Below are 15,254 nucleotides of genomic sequence, written 5' to 3'. Positions count from 1 at the left end.
ATTAAATGATGATGAATTTTAATTCTCTAACGATGCTTGGGACTAACACGGGAGTATGCAAAGACGCCGAGAATGACGACGCCAAGGAAAGCAATAGCAGCTGGTAACATGATTTCTTGAGGGAAGGCCGAGGATGGTTCATGATAATGTTCATCGTCACTTTCAGTGTCGGATGCCATTCGTCTGGAATGACGCTTGTTGCTACGCTTACTACGGATGCTGCGATCACTCTCATGCTTGGATGAAGAAGAAGGTGCTGGTACTGTTGTAGGTGTGGATGCTCCGCTATTGTCGAATTGAGTACTAGTAGTAGGCATATCCATTGTTTCCACTTGTGGCGTACTTCGTTCTTCAGGTTGAGTCAAATCATGTACAAAGAGCTTCACACGATCATTGCCCAATTTGCGTGCAAGTTGCACAGCGTCTTTGACATCCATATCCGAGCTGATCAACACCTTATCATTCTCATCATCCAAATATGAAATCGACAACCATTCTGTTGAATCATCTGCCTCGGTTGCAACATGCTCATTGATCACTTTTTGGCGTACCGTCTCAATAAGCTGAGAATAACTGTTGATAGGTGATGTGAATCGATGCGTCTTTCCACCTGTCGATGTAAACTTGAAGGCAAAAGTATCATCATCCACTGGTTCCTTTTGAGTGATGCGTGAGGGTGGACTTTGATGAGAAGAGGTTGCTGACAAAGTATCTTCATGATTGACCATGCTAGCCGATTCGTTGGGTGTAATCTCAGGGAAGCCTTGTAGTTGTGAAAAGGAGCCGGATGGTTCAGGTGAAATGCCGTGTACAGGTGATCTTGAATGGTTGCCCGAATGATTGGCTGATGGATCAGAAGATTGCGACTCACTCTCAGCTTCGTTTGCTCCAAAGCTATCCCAAAAACGTGACCACATTGGACCTATGGAGAAAAAAAAGTAGTCAGCCCCTGTGTTCTATCATATCACTTGGAATCAAACCTTCACCATCTGATCCTTGCATGCTGTGAATCTATAATGATGCATTTGGTTAGCGATGAGCATTACTTGTAACAACAAGGAGACTTTCTTACTTGTTCGAGAGTTGCATATGTAAGCTTAAGGACGTCCACCATACCAACAATGACACCAGCATCCATAACAGGAAGATTCAAAAAGTGACCATCTAGTAGCATGGATGGGTTCGTTAATAACACTCGCCTTCCCCTTGTCTATGTTCACTCACCATTCATGCGACGCAAGGCATCCATGATAGTTGTTGAAGGTGGGGCTGTTTCAGGATGAGGTGTCATGACTCGCACCACAGAGCAATTTTCAGGATTCAAGCCAGCGGCAATAACACGAAGAACAACATCCTTACTGAATGAAAGTTAATCATAGGCGAATGGTATACCCAACGTATATAAAATCACTCACGTTGTAAAGATACCTGCCAATCCTTCTCGATCAGCGACAAGAACAGCTGTTGTACGATGTTCCTTCATGATACGAGCCACATCACGGACGTTGGTCTTGACATTGACTTCAGCAGGTGCAGTGCCATCCATAACAGAGCTCAAATCTGGACATGACATACGATCTCGAAGACTCTCCATGTACTGAACGAGTTGAGCTGGGCTATTTGTGTTCCATTCACGTTCAACACCTTCCAAGGCATCGTATAACTTGCGAGAGGATCCATATGCACGCTCCATCTTGTCCAAAGCCTCATACAAACACTTTGTGATGTCCAACAAGCCAAAGATATCGCCTTCGTCATTGCATACAGGCTATGATCATAATTAGCATCATCATTGAGGAAGATTAGATGGCACATACCAAGTGACGGAAACCACGCGAAACCATGAGATTGAGTGCATCCGTAGCGGAAGTATCGGCGGTGACACACATTGGGCCTTGTGTCATGATTTCAGCAACAGTGGTCGCCCTTGCATGGATAACACATGTTAGTGGCGTCAAGCTATTTTACCCCCTACCCCTTTTTTCTCTATCACTTACCTGGCATCAAGCGATTCGGCTACAACTCGATATGCGAGATCTTTGGCCTATGCAACATACAAACAACATGAATCAACCTGTGGATATTGACTCTTGAGATGGTCACTTACAGTAAAGATACCACTTAGATGATCATCATTGTCGACCACAAGAACACAATTGCTTCGTTTAGCAGCCATGAGTTGAGAAGCTTCAATGACGAGCAAGTTTTCCTTGACGGTGAGTGCCTGGGTTGGCCGTAAAGCAGATACTGTGCCGGCAATTTTTCTCGTTTGTCGTACACGTGATGTACTCGTTTGCTTCCTGGAAAGCTCTTGCTCAAGCTTCTTACGAATAGCCTACACCACCAACCAAATAACAAGAAAGAAGAGATACTTAATATACAACGATCCACCCATTGCAAGTCGCTAATGTGTACCTCGTCACGCTTCGATTGACGTTGTCGACTTCCAAGGTTGGTATGATCAGAGGTCTCCGCACGAGACGACGCCACGGAAGGGATCCGCGAACCTGAGCGTTTTGGCATTTGTTTTCTTTTGGTGCAAGTAGTTGGGCAAGGAAAGAGAGATAAAAGAAGCTGCTGCACACCAAAATTGGTAGCTCTCGGAGTGAAGCTCCTCCTCGTATGATCGCATATCGCGTGAACGGTAATAGCGTACGTACATAGTAAAAATTCCCCTCCCCCTGTTATTCTATCATAGCTTCGTGTACACTTGCTATAATACAAGCTACATTGTAATAAGACATCTCATCACCTTGATGCTATTAGGGGTGGTTTGGTGGGCGGGTGGGTGTGAACATGTGCCAGGATGATGTTGTGCAAGGTAGCTCGATAATCATGTGTCTAGTCATTCACTTTCAGCATCGTTTTTGAAGCGCACAGCAGAACGATTTAATGGTGGATAATTACTAAAGGCTCTTTTCTTTTATATAGACCCCAGTCTTGTGCCTTGAAAATAGCCGATTCAATCAGCTGCTGATACGAGCAATTTATCATTCCAACAGCAGCAGATCTAAAGCAGTATCACCAGATCTATGCTGATGAACACAATCGCAGCAACCAAAACACACAAAAACTGATGAGATATCCATGGCACCTATTTATCAGTTTTCTTCCTTCTAAAACTCACTCACCCCCTATTCATCATCATCATGCGACGAGGCATGGTTGTTTTTTCTGGATCGTCGCATCCAAGTCTCACTGATGATATATGTCAGCAGCTCTCCTGTTATCCTGCCCAAAGATGTTTGTCCAAATTCAGCAACAATGAAACTCGTTTCGAGTTACACGAAGAAGACGTCAGAGACAAAGGTGTTTTTATTGTGCAATCGGGTTCAAGCCAACAACATCAAGTCAATGACTATCTCATGGAATTACTTACAATGATACATGCTTGCAAGGCGGCATCGGCAAAGAAAATTGTAGCCGTTTTACCATTCTTCCCGTATTCTCGACAACCAAACATACCATATACTACAGCAACAGGGGCACCATCTTCTCCATCCACTACTACTACCACCCCTGCTTCACCATCCACAATATCCAATTCTTCATATCCTCCAAATTACCGTTATCGTTTTGCAAGAGGAGGTACTTTGGTGGCGAACCTCTTGATGTGTGCAGGCAAGTGGTCGTGCTTTTGAAAAGATTGCTATGTATGTATGTAGAGGACATCAAGCTGATCATTCACATCCCATTATTATACATATTAGGGGTGGACCATATCATCACGCTGGACCTGCATGATCCGCAATTTCAAGGCTTTTTTGATTGCCCCGTTGAGAACTTGACATCCAAATTGATCATTACAAAGTACATTCAGCAACGTATCCCCAATCACGAGGAAGCCGTCATTGTCTCGCCTGATGCTGGTGGAGCCAAAAGGTACTACATACAATGAAAATCGAAACAATGACCATGTGGGCCTCATTCATGGATTTGATAGGGCAACAGCGATCGCTGAACACCTTCAAATGGACTTTGCATTGATTCATGGGACAACACGGTCGTCTAAAATGGCCAAGCGACAAACGTACGAGTTTTTCCTCGTTGGCAATGTCAAAGACAGGGTGTGCGTCATCATAGATGATATAATCGACACAGCATACACCATCACTAAAGCAGCCAAAATGTTGCATGAAAATGGTGCCACTCAAATTTATGCATTGGTGACACATGCTGTGTTTAGCGGTGATGCTTTGGATCGAATCCAACACAGCTACCTGGATCGTGTCGTTGTCAGCGATTCAATTTACCAAAATCAATGTACCATATCATGCGACAAGATAACAACTTTCAGTATTGCACCGCTACTTGCTGAGGCGATGAGACGTATTCATTATGGCGAAAGCATCCATGTTTTATTTGATTCAGCATACAAATTATTCTAGCACCCCGCCTAATACTCCATCCTGCATATTGGACATTGGCACATGAATAACCATCACCCTTTTGAAGCAATACTGTAATACAATGCTTTGTACAAAATCGTTGTTTTCTCTTTTTCCTAACATTCAGTGTCTGCACTCCACATCTTAACCCAATCTACTGCTAACGCTCGTTTGTTGCCCTCGCCCCATGTCGGAAGCCATTGGTCTCGGCTATCCCAAAAAGCATTGACGGCATGAGGATCATCGTTTTGCCAGGGTTTGCCATGTCCATCAGGCCAATACCCATTAACACCTCCTACAGCAAGATTCAAGACCTACATGCCAGCGTTCCCATAATGAGCTACTTGCTTCAATGATGTCCTCCTTTCTACATACCAAATAGAACTCTTGATCAAATGGTGCACCGATATCACCCGATTTCCAAGGATTCATTGACCAACCCGGGAATTCACCACGATCCCAAAAGCTTTGATCAAAGTCGACCAATAGAACAGTCTTTCCATCAATGTAAGTTCGAAGGCCATCCTCATTCCATTCCAATCCTGATACAACGTGTGAGTAAAGATCCAAGGAGATTTGAACTTCTCATCCATGTATAATCCACCTTACCGTATGTGTGGAAATCATCAGCAAATGTAGTCCCATCCTCGAGAATAGCTTCAGCACGTGTCATGTTGTATCGATTCATTGTATAATGTACGCCCCAGTGAAGAGTCGATGCCACGTTACTGATACCGCCAAGAGGATAATTCCTATTGCCACGTGATTCCATCTACCAAAATGTGTGTACCATCATAAGAAAGAGCATGTATACAATGATGGATCATCCAATACTTACAATGTCAATCTCACCTTATACCCAAAAATGAATGTTAGAACCTAAATAAAGCATTCCGAGCTATGCCTTACTTACCACTTGCAGGCCAAAGACCGTAGTTTGAATATTTGGGCATCATCCAGATAGCAGGCCACAGCCAGTCACCTTCGGGTAGTCGTGCACGGACCTCCACCTTACCATATCGGATAGCTGCAGAATTGATTGTCCTCAATCGTGCTGATTGAATGGGGTTCAAGTAATTGCCACCTGCACCAGCTAGTCGCTCACAACCTGTATAACCAACAAAAAAAAGTCAAAGAACGCCATGCGGATGTATGTATGTCGATGCAACGTACCATAGTTTGAATTATCTGTGCAGCTCATTGATGGTTCCCCTGACCTATAGTACAATGATAAAGGTTGGCTCTTTGTTATGACCTAGTCGGCTCGCTAATCTTTTACCATAAATTTAAATATCCTCCTTGCATCAATTCATTATGTCCGATTGCATCAGCGGTCAACGTGGGCTTGATGTACAAGATACCATCCTCCACAAAGCTGTTGGATCGATTATTTGTGTACCTGTAATAGCACATAACATCTCAATTTGAAGCTCTTGCATGATCCATATAAAGCTCTACGTACCATTCGAATTCCCAATTGCCACCTATGTACAATAAAGAGCACAATGAGTACATGCCGTTCTTTGATCCGACAAAGAGACTTCAAATACCTCCACTCATGGTAATTTCATGTTGCCATTTGCTGAGATCAAGTCGATTAAAGTGGTCTTCAAATACTAAGCAATGCTGTTTGGTGTTTTCTGATTCGTCTGCTTGAACCATGGATTCCACACGCATCTCAAAGGCGCTGACGAACCCTGTTGCAACGACACCGCACATGATCGCTGCCGTAGGTAATAGCATCATCTCTTCAAGGTATACGGTAAAGAAAGGGGAGAGAAGAAAAGGAAAGGTGCAAAGCTATCGATCGTGCAAGATTCAACTTTTTTATAAACATGAAATGGATGGAATGTGTGTTGTATATTGTATATATCCAGACTATATAATACAATCGATTCAATATACCTCGATAGCCCGTCGTACACGTGTATGGAACCCACATCGGAACTTTTTTCCTTGCAGCTGCTAATCACCACCACCATCATGAAGCATATCCAGCTCTTGTACCAGGGGCTGTAGTAATTCAATAGCATCCGCTGTGTCTGCACCAAACATCACCTTGGCTAGCTCCTCTTCTTTGTCATTGGGTTGAATCTTGCATATGATACGATGCTACATACCATACCAACACACCATTCAGTAATCCCATTGTTGTCACCCCTCGCATATCATTTGAGACCAACCTTCTCGTAGCCTTGTTGATAGGGTTGTAGCGAAACATACACCACGTCCTTCCCCAAATCAAGTTCAATCCCGAGAATGTGTTGTAAAAACGAGTGCCAGTAGTGCCGATGAGTCATGACATCCATTTGTGTTTCTGCAACCCGTAATTTCTGCATCTAACATGTCGTGCCCACATCAGTCAGCCCTTTGGCCCCTCTAATCCAAGTTGTATAAAGCACTTACTTGATCGAGCAGATAGATCCCAAATTGATGCTTCTCTTGTATTGGTTGTTCATCCATCGCCGAAAAGTTGATCTCGAGAATGCCGTTATACTGCATCGGCGCTTTGCTTTTAATGTCGACCACTTGGATATACTGAGTACTTGGCTGCAACGTCAATGGGGTGTCAAAGAGCGATGGTATAGTGGATCCTTCTCCTTCTCCGTTTCCTCCTTCGTTCATCACATAGCCTGATACAAATGTCCACGCTATTTCATCCTCTGCAATTTGTCGCTGATGCTTTGGTGGAGGTTCAAATGACAAGTGGCATCTTGCATTGGGTAAAGGCACAGGCCCAATATTGGAAATCTTGGCAGTAAGACGCACACCTGAAGGCGTAGAGTTGATCTCACTCGCTACATAGAGTCATGGTGAGCACAACATGAAAGCTATCTTTACGTATTCGTTGTATTTACCTATTCGCATACTCGATTGCAATACCTTGCCAATAACTGCCTGTGTTTCTTGTAGTCCTTGTTGTAAGTGTTGCGATACATGAACGAGCGTCTGGAAACAAGCTTGTAAGTAGAACGTTCGCTAGTAGCTGTTGTCCTTATCACTCACAGAATAGGCTGCTGTGTACGCTGATTGAGCTCCTTGTACAGCTGCTGACATTGCTGCTTGCGCATTGTCACTTGATCAAAAGAAGCGCATGTGAGTTGAGAAAGACATCGATGCTGTTGTTGGTCGTACCCATTATCCTTTGGCGGCGACGATGGACTTGCGTGAGGTGAGCTCATTGGAAAAAGACAAGAACAAGGTCAAGAGACAATATGAAGCGGCGGAATAAGGGTGTCAAAATGCATTGATTTCAGCTCAACCTTAAAAGACACCTCTTTCTACACATCAAATCCCTTGCTTGTATTAGAAAATGTATTGTCTTGCTGTATTGTATTCTTGAATAAATCGCGTCATGGTCAAATACAACGTGTCCAATCGGCTACTTACATGTCCAGGAAATGATCTTCCTTGTATACGACACCCTATCGTGATATGCATTTTGGCGTTGGTAGTAGTACAAGATCCAGGATGGCAATTTGATGATGAGAGATAATAGGGGAGATGAGATAAAAGGTCTGACCGGCAGTTGGACCTATTGCCCATCATTTGAGTAACCCCTGACTTCCTTTTAAACCTTGATCGGGTGCATGCAAGCAAGTCGGCGTTTCAGGAGTGAAAAATTTGGTCGTGCACTGCTATTTTCACAACGACCAGAACATAAGCGGCAAACCTAGGGGGCAAAGGGGCCTAAAGAAAAGTGGGAGAGAGAAAGCACTTGTATTCGAAAAGGGGAAAATAGAAATTTCACGAATGGAAAAGAACAACATACTCGTACTCAGGATAACATTGTTAACAACACACCTGGGTAGGAGAGAAAGCCAAGTTGTTGATTGGAAAGCGCTGCTCGTGAATAAAATTGCAAGGTTGATCAATCCAATTCCATGACTATTATGCGCATTCAAGATACATCAAAAAAGCTATTTGTTCTCTTGTGCGACAGAAACACTCATGTACCTTTTCTCTCGCTTTCTTTTACTCATACGGAAGATGTTTTGTAGGAGAGCTAAAGGGGCCGCTGGGAACATAGCGGAGAATGCAACAGGGTTTACGCACTTGTCATTATTCCAAGATCTTCCTTAATGGGCCCAAGGGCTAGGCCCACACATACACACACACGCACGACATGTTTGTTGCTGTGATCGAAAGAGCATCATCATCGTATGAAAAGCTTTGACTCCGTTTCTTTCTTTCGATCTACATACGTGTACAAGCTTGCATGCATGCTGCAACAAACATCCCCCAAAACCATCTTTACCCATCAAAGTGCGTTTCTTGCATATCCAAAAAGTGCCATCACCATGGTGCACAGATACCCACACAATGCAGTAATAGAAAATAGAGGTGGCCACTCTTTGTTTATTCCTGCAGCATGCGCTTGGATGACTGTCATTAAATCTCGATTAACATAGGGTGGGTCAAAAAAGTCGTCGTCATTCGGGGCAGCGACCCAAAATGGAAATAGTGAATTCACATATGAGAGAGCATATGTAGCCAGACACTGGGTTCAGTGACGGGGTAAAAAAGACAATATAAGAAAAGGAACACGCTATGCATGAACCAATACAGAAAAGATTGAAGACTATATGCAGTGTAAAGAAAAAAGAAAGATAGAAAGAAAATTTGTGCTTACGATAAGTCATTAAAAAAGGTTCTCGTCAATGGTGCATTGTAGTTGTTGTGGATGGCGATGTTGTATACTTTTTGCGTACAAAGGAGCATATGGGATGGAAGAAAGTAAGGGTGTGTGTGCGTATGTATATATGCTTAAATGTGTGTGTGTGGCAAATCTCGGTCATCTTCCATGAAAATGTATCATGCATGCGTGTGTGTGCGTATGTATGTAAAAGAAATGAGGAAATTGACCACACCACGCGAGCAATGTCATTGTGAAGCTGTTGTGCGACCGATGTTGTCATCATGTGCTCGATCCTGGGGCTGTTGCTGTTGTTGCTCAGACGATGACGATGATGAAGATGCTGCTGCACGCTGATTGTGTTGTAGTTTTGTTGCCCTGAAATGAGCCATATCATGAGAGAGCCGGTTCAAGTTGCGATGAATACGACGCACTTGTACCATCAAATCATCGTATGCAATACTAAGTTCGCGATCAATGTCATCCAATCGCCCTTCGTGTGATAATGCTGCTAGCGGGGCCACTGGAAATGCATTTTGCATCGATTGAAATACAATCTCCACAGACATCCACTCGTCGTACAATGTGTCCAATGCATCCTGCAAGCTGGTCAATCGGCTGTTGCCTGGTTCATTGTTGGTTGTTGATGATGTCGTCGCCGCTCGTGATGGGTCAAGAGCTGAAGTTTGAGATGCTGGTGGTGGTGTGTCGGCATGCGATGCTCCACCAGAAGCTACGGCTGATCGGATACTAATATTGGATGATGTTGATGCACGTCGAGTGCCATCGGAATATCGAGTATATTTGCGAGGTTTTGCACTATCATTTGGAGGCCGATTGCCGCCTGGTGTTTGTTGTTGGTTTGAACGTGACATTGGATTGCTGAATTGAGTGATAGGTGAATATAGTACAGGGTAAGCTAATGCCGTGTTGTAGAAAGATCGATAATTCATAAAGTAGAAAAGTTGAGAAATCCCCTTTTGCAGTAGATAACAATGGGATGGTTGATATCAATAACGTCAATGGCGTATAGGAACAATATGGAGAGACTACACAGAGCTGATGCCCATGCACTCTCAAATGTGTGATGCTGATAAGGAAGCAAAAAGAATAGCAGTGAAATCAAACGAAGGAATGATTGGAAGGACCAGAAAGGGTGTGATCGGTCGAGCTTTTAAATGTCGATTGTATATAATAATCCCTGCTTACGGTCATTGTGTCTGGGGGGAGGAACGGAGCGGATTATACAAAAGAAGGGGGGAGTTTGTTACTCTCCAATACCAGTTCCTCGGTAATGTTGAACGGCGCTTCGCTGAGAGATCTGCATAGTAGCACAAAAACAAGCATAGTATGGTATCCTAGCAACCTGCACAATGAAAATGTGCCCTTTTTTTTTTACTCTGCAGGCGTGTTTCCTTTTTCCTCAAGGACATCTACCAAGCATACATACATAAACCAATGACAGTGCACTTGCTTCAATATAATGAATACATGCATTGAAATATCGATGTCAGGGGCAAACACCAAATAACACGTTCAACAACGCCTTCTTACGTTGCAGGTTCTTTTGTCTGAGAAAGAGATGTGTTTTCGATTACTTCCCCTTTTTCCTCCCTTTATAACACTTTAAAGCTGATACATGCCTTATATACTTGACCAGCCGGTGTAATGTCATCATTTGACCCATATTGATACACGTTGGTCGCCCTTGATTTTGCTTTGACGCGTATGCTTATGTCATTTTATACCATAAACATTTGGTACATCAGGGTTCGGTGTGAGCTTAACTTGCCGCTGCTGAAGCTTTTAGCTGCTACTCATGACATGGTTACACTACGTATTCTATAGGCCACCAAGGAACGATGCATTCGAGTTAATGATGACGAGGAGATTTTCATCCAACATTGTGAATGAGCATTATGGTGATGATCAGCATTTAGAGCATTCCACAAATCGGCTATAAAAGTTGAAAATGGACAATGGGTGATGCGGTGTTGGCATGTGGGGCAAAAAAGTCATGGGGTGTGTGATGAGGCGTTGAGGAGGAGGGGGGGAGAGAGAGCTGAAAGAACAAGGCACGGGATTGACACGTTGCACGTTGCACCATTTTACAAATATGGTATTGACGACTGTCTTTTTGAGTAGGAACCCCGGGCTGACGACTTTGGGCGTGAACGTGGTCAGTGCACAGTGACCTACGAGAGTCGAGATTCTTTTCGTTTCCTTATTTTGCATGCGATGACTCCCAATACCATTAGACCCAGCGGTAAGATATACCAACCATCCCATCGATGTACATGCAACATGTGCGTGGATTGAATGATTGCCCCCAGCATCAAATTGGCCGGCTACCTTTTCACCGGTATACCTCCGCTAATTGTATGTATGTGGCTCACCCTGATCTATCATTATTACTTTTAGTTTCAACTTTTCAAACAAGGTTGACCACATGTTTATCATGCCGAGTGTAATGTGTCAAGCTTTAGGCGCGCATTTGATATCATAAAAACGTCTAAAAAGGAAAACAATAAACGATTGTATGGCCACACCACCCCTTTCATTAACATCCACTGGTGCCCGTGGCTTGTATCCAATAAGGCATGCATCCCGTTTTATGCTGGTGGTATGCTTATTGGAAATAAGAGTATTTGTTCGGTTCTGCAACATGGAAGATGTGGCACAGAGATCGCGCTATCCTCATTGGGTAATTCCTCTCCTCATTGGGCAATACTATATATCCGATCACCGATTCCCATACTTTGGCATGTGCTCTTTGATGACCACAAAGAACCAACACCTCTCTTTTTATGCTCCCCATCATATGATTTATTATAGTACCAACAATGACTTGTGCATTTGATGGGAAGGATCAAGATCCCCTTTATGTGTTTTTCTTCATTACCCATACCACATCACCTTAAAGTGGTCGTTGTCGATAGTGACACCACTCGCAAGTTTGCGTTAGGATCAAAACAGCAAGCTCAGATACAATATTAATGGTTTTGGTGGGACACTTGTCATCGTGCTGGTGATACGAGTACATGACGACAGCAGCAATATGATATGAAAAAGTAATGTATGCTTTACTCCTTTTCCCCTAGTTGATAATGTAAAAGGATATATTGTATGGCTACGGCTATAATGCTTTCACTCGACTAAATTTGATCCTGTTGCTTGCATGTGTTGATTAGGATCAATGACAACAACGATGATAATGAAAGAACCATGAAACAAAGGATGCCACAGCACGAACTGATATCTTTTTCCATAAATAGCATGATGATCAATGAATATGGATGGTGATAACAGCATAGTAAGTGACGAGACAAAGAACGGGTCATTCCGCATTTGATTGTGGTGAGCTGTGGTGGGTCAACTTGTTCAAGTCACGAAGCTGGCACTCTGAGATTTTTCACCTTCTTTCTTTCTGCAACCCTCCAACTCTCTCCCATTCCACCCACATCGCTTGTTGTCGCTTCTTCCACAATGGCAGCACAAGTGGACAGACCAGGCAGCAAATTATTGTCGCCACCAAAGATAAATGGTAAGCATAGCTTGATTTATGAAGGACTTGAGTGCTAATGAGTGGTCTCTTTTGACAGACATGGTCAACAAGCAAACGATCAACTTGGTACGACCCTGAATCTCGTTGAAAGTGTAGCATCAAGTGAGCTAATCTCTCTCATTCTTATCGAACACAAATAGGATACACCCTATCAGCGTGAAGTCGTTTGGCAGACTCGAAAAATGGGCGCTTTGATTGATACCATTATACACAACTTTTACGTACCACCGTTGATCTTTGCAGTTCGCAAGAACAAGGATAATAGCCGTGTGATCAAATATTGCATTGATGGCAAGCAACGCATTTCATCGATTGTTGGGTGAGTAGCTTTGGACAAGTGGATTGAGCAATGTATGTATATTGATGCATGATTGTTGTTAGATTCATGAACAATGAATTTCCATACACCCACGTCGAAGCCGATGGTACGAGTACCGACTACTATTATGCAGAATCGGTGGATAGGAATAGAAAACACAAGTCAGGTATGGATCTATGATCAAGGAATCCAGTGGATGACGATTAACCATGTACATCAATAGGTAGAGACTACTTGCCTCCCGACCTTCGCCAGCGCTTTGATGAGTTTGAGATCCTTTCCGGTAAGTATTTTGTACGACTAAAACAAATAGCATTCGTTGATAACTAAGTGGTTGACATAGTTGAATACAGCAATTTGAGTGTGGAAGCTGAGGTAAGATAAAAAGGAGATGTGGATCAAGCGACAACAAAATGCTAAAGGAATATGATAGGTTGAGATCTTTTCACGAGTGCAACTTGGTGTCCCGCTTACGAGTGCTGAAAAGCTCAAAGCACACATGTCGCCTACAAAGGATTTCTGCGAGGAGCTACATACCCTCTACCGAAAGGATCTCTCATTCCTGTTCAGTGATATTCGATGCCGATTATTCCAGCACATTGTCAATTTGCTATTGGTTCTAAAGGCGGATTCTCCCAATTTCCCAGCGACAAAAAAGAATGTGGAGACGTTTTTACAAGGGCAGACACCACCCAGTGATGAGCTCAAGAGGAAGTCCAAATATGCTCTCGACATTATTGGAGAAATCGCGAGATCACCACACTCATGGGTCTTCACACAAGTCAATGGCCATGAAAAAGGGATTTTAGCACTTGAATTCGTTTGCTTTGGTCTTTATGTCTCAAAAGTGCCACGTCGTTTCAGCCGATCGATTGCAGACTTTGCGAATGATTGTCACGACCTTCGAGCCTATATTCACAACAATATCCGGACCAAGACTCCCATGATGGGATCACCATCGTATCGTATTGCGTATCAATGGCTGGAGGAAAAATTGGATACCATGGGTATACGACCTGCTATGGTTCGTACACCAGCTGAACCATCATTGACACCGGACACTGAGGAGTATGAGGAAGATGAGGATCTATTGGAAAGCACCTTGGCACATCTCAACACCAATAGCTTGCTACACAAAAGAAAACGACCTGCAGTATGCCTTGAAACACCTGTACAACCATCAACGATCGCCAACACCATCCCCACCACCACTACCACCACCGCTACCACTCCTAGCCATAATCATCTTACAAGGCAACGACCTGTAGCTCGCCGTGGAGGCAAGTTCCCTCGTCGATAGTGATATTTCCCACCCATTCGTTTATCATGTATATAGTACACTTTAGGCATATGCCATTTGCTCCCACACAACACACAACTATGATCAGCATCCTTCATTCTCCCCATGGTCAACCCTTTATATCGACTTAAATTGCTTTTACAAGTACATTTGCTTTACATGTTGGGTATCATTCACTCGAATCAACTCTAATCCATTGTCTATAGTACACCGTAATGTGGTAATCCCAGTATTAGACCATCTCAAATCGATCCATCCATATCCATAACGGCTGCATAAAGCATGTACTAGTTCCGTCAAAAACATCCCATGCGAAACCACCAATACGTGCCCTTCTTCTTCATCATCCACTTGCTCCAAATGTTGCACCAAGAAACGCGTTGCACGTAAATACACGTCATTCAATGATTCTCCTCCACCTGGAAACGGAGTATCTCTTGTATGGATAGGATTAGGTACACTCCATGATTGGCCCTCAAGACTGCCCATATCCAATTCCGTCAATAATGGTTCCACAACAAGCTCGGGTCTCGGTTCCGGTAGAGCTGCATGAACTTTTTTGGCCGTTTCCAACGCGCGTTGTAATGGACTTGACAGGATAGTAGTGAACTATGCTTTCCCATATCAGCATGCTGTTGTTGTTGTTGTTGTTGTTGTTGCTCATACAACATCTTCATTCATATACATGCCTTGTACTTTTTCAACTCTTGCATAGCTAACGTTGCTTGCTGTTGTCCAACAACCGTTAACCTATTACGTCATCTCCATTGTCAGATTGAGTCGTCGTCATGCTGAATCGCTTCTTGCTTACGGGCCATCGGTAATGCCTTGCCAGCATTGCAACATGTTGCCTTCACTCTCGCCACTGTAAATACTCAATTAGTAGCCCGTTAGCGTACAATGTCAAATAGAAAGCTTACTGCCGAAGTAAAGTAATAAACATGGTGCATCGTTTTAGCGTTTTGTTTTGGAAAATGGAAGAAAAAGTGACCTAAAGCCATATCCATACCACCCTTGCACCACATGATTTTGGGTTTGACAGCTGA

General features: G+C 43.4%; 7 protein-coding genes across 7 annotated transcripts; 2 read left to right on the top strand and 5 right to left on the bottom strand.

Annotated features, from left to right (window-relative positions):
* Positions 1 to 26: 26 nt before the first annotated feature.
* Positions 27 to 2,523, bottom strand: O0I10_010644 (uncharacterized protein; the record flags this gene model as incomplete). The annotated part of the gene is made up of 9 exons (XM_058490623.1): positions 27 to 922; positions 981 to 1,011; positions 1,073 to 1,164; positions 1,225 to 1,358; positions 1,416 to 1,768; positions 1,818 to 1,926; positions 1,998 to 2,044; positions 2,108 to 2,335; positions 2,416 to 2,523. The coding sequence occupies 9 exons, from the start codon at positions 2,521 to 2,523 to the stop codon at positions 27 to 29; spliced, it is 1,998 nt and encodes a 665-aa protein (XP_058338636.1).
* A 626-nt stretch (positions 2,524 to 3,149) lies between these two features.
* O0I10_010643 (uncharacterized protein) lies at positions 3,150 to 4,388 on the top strand (the record flags this gene model as incomplete). The annotated part of the gene is made up of 3 exons (XM_058490622.1): positions 3,150 to 3,621; positions 3,711 to 3,882; positions 3,944 to 4,388. The coding sequence occupies 3 exons, from the start codon at positions 3,150 to 3,152 to the stop codon at positions 4,386 to 4,388; spliced, it is 1,089 nt and encodes a 362-aa protein (XP_058338635.1).
* A 116-nt stretch (positions 4,389 to 4,504) lies between these two features.
* On the bottom strand, positions 4,505 to 6,134 carry O0I10_010642 (uncharacterized protein; the record flags this gene model as incomplete). Its single annotated transcript, XM_058490621.1, has 9 exons — positions 4,505 to 4,702; positions 4,764 to 4,930; positions 4,998 to 5,160; positions 5,227 to 5,240; positions 5,302 to 5,496; positions 5,562 to 5,605; positions 5,668 to 5,787; positions 5,851 to 5,872; positions 5,939 to 6,134. The coding sequence occupies 9 exons, from the start codon at positions 6,132 to 6,134 to the stop codon at positions 4,505 to 4,507; spliced, it is 1,119 nt and encodes a 372-aa protein (XP_058338634.1).
* Positions 6,135 to 6,353: 219 nt separating this feature from the next.
* O0I10_010641 (uncharacterized protein) lies at positions 6,354 to 7,570 on the bottom strand (the record flags this gene model as incomplete). The annotated part of the gene is made up of 6 exons (XM_058490620.1): positions 6,354 to 6,500; positions 6,572 to 6,727; positions 6,795 to 7,186; positions 7,247 to 7,337; positions 7,395 to 7,464; positions 7,524 to 7,570. 6 exons carry the CDS (start codon positions 7,568 to 7,570, stop codon positions 6,354 to 6,356), a joined length of 903 nt encoding a protein of 300 aa, XP_058338633.1.
* Positions 7,571 to 9,272: 1,702 nt separating this feature from the next.
* On the bottom strand, positions 9,273 to 9,977 carry O0I10_010640 (uncharacterized protein; the record flags this gene model as incomplete). The annotated part of the gene is made up of 1 exon (XM_058490619.1): positions 9,273 to 9,977. One exon carries the CDS (start codon positions 9,975 to 9,977, stop codon positions 9,273 to 9,275), a length of 705 nt encoding a protein of 234 aa, XP_058338632.1.
* A 2,533-nt stretch (positions 9,978 to 12,510) lies between these two features.
* Positions 12,511 to 14,208, top strand: O0I10_010639 (uncharacterized protein; the record flags this gene model as incomplete). Its single annotated transcript, XM_058490618.1, has 7 exons — positions 12,511 to 12,568; positions 12,627 to 12,655; positions 12,730 to 12,908; positions 12,971 to 13,074; positions 13,132 to 13,191; positions 13,252 to 13,283; positions 13,342 to 14,208. The coding sequence occupies 7 exons, from the start codon at positions 12,511 to 12,513 to the stop codon at positions 14,206 to 14,208; spliced, it is 1,329 nt and encodes a 442-aa protein (XP_058338631.1).
* Positions 14,209 to 14,346: 138 nt separating this feature from the next.
* O0I10_010638 (uncharacterized protein) lies at positions 14,347 to 15,151 on the bottom strand (the record flags this gene model as incomplete). The annotated part of the gene is made up of 4 exons (XM_058490617.1): positions 14,347 to 14,817; positions 14,898 to 14,958; positions 15,020 to 15,073; positions 15,129 to 15,151. The coding sequence occupies 4 exons, from the start codon at positions 15,149 to 15,151 to the stop codon at positions 14,347 to 14,349; spliced, it is 609 nt and encodes a 202-aa protein (XP_058338630.1).
* Between the last annotated feature and the right edge of the window lie 103 nt (positions 15,152 to 15,254).

Source organism: Lichtheimia ornata (genome assembly GCF_029851405.1).
Source record: "Lichtheimia ornata isolate CBS 291.66 chromosome Unknown scaffold00073, whole genome shotgun sequence".
NCBI classification, from domain to species: domain Eukaryota; kingdom Fungi; phylum Mucoromycota; class Mucoromycetes; order Mucorales; family Lichtheimiaceae; genus Lichtheimia; species Lichtheimia ornata.
The sequence above is the reverse complement of the archived record's forward strand: the minus strand, read 5'-3'. Positions and strand labels throughout refer to the sequence as shown.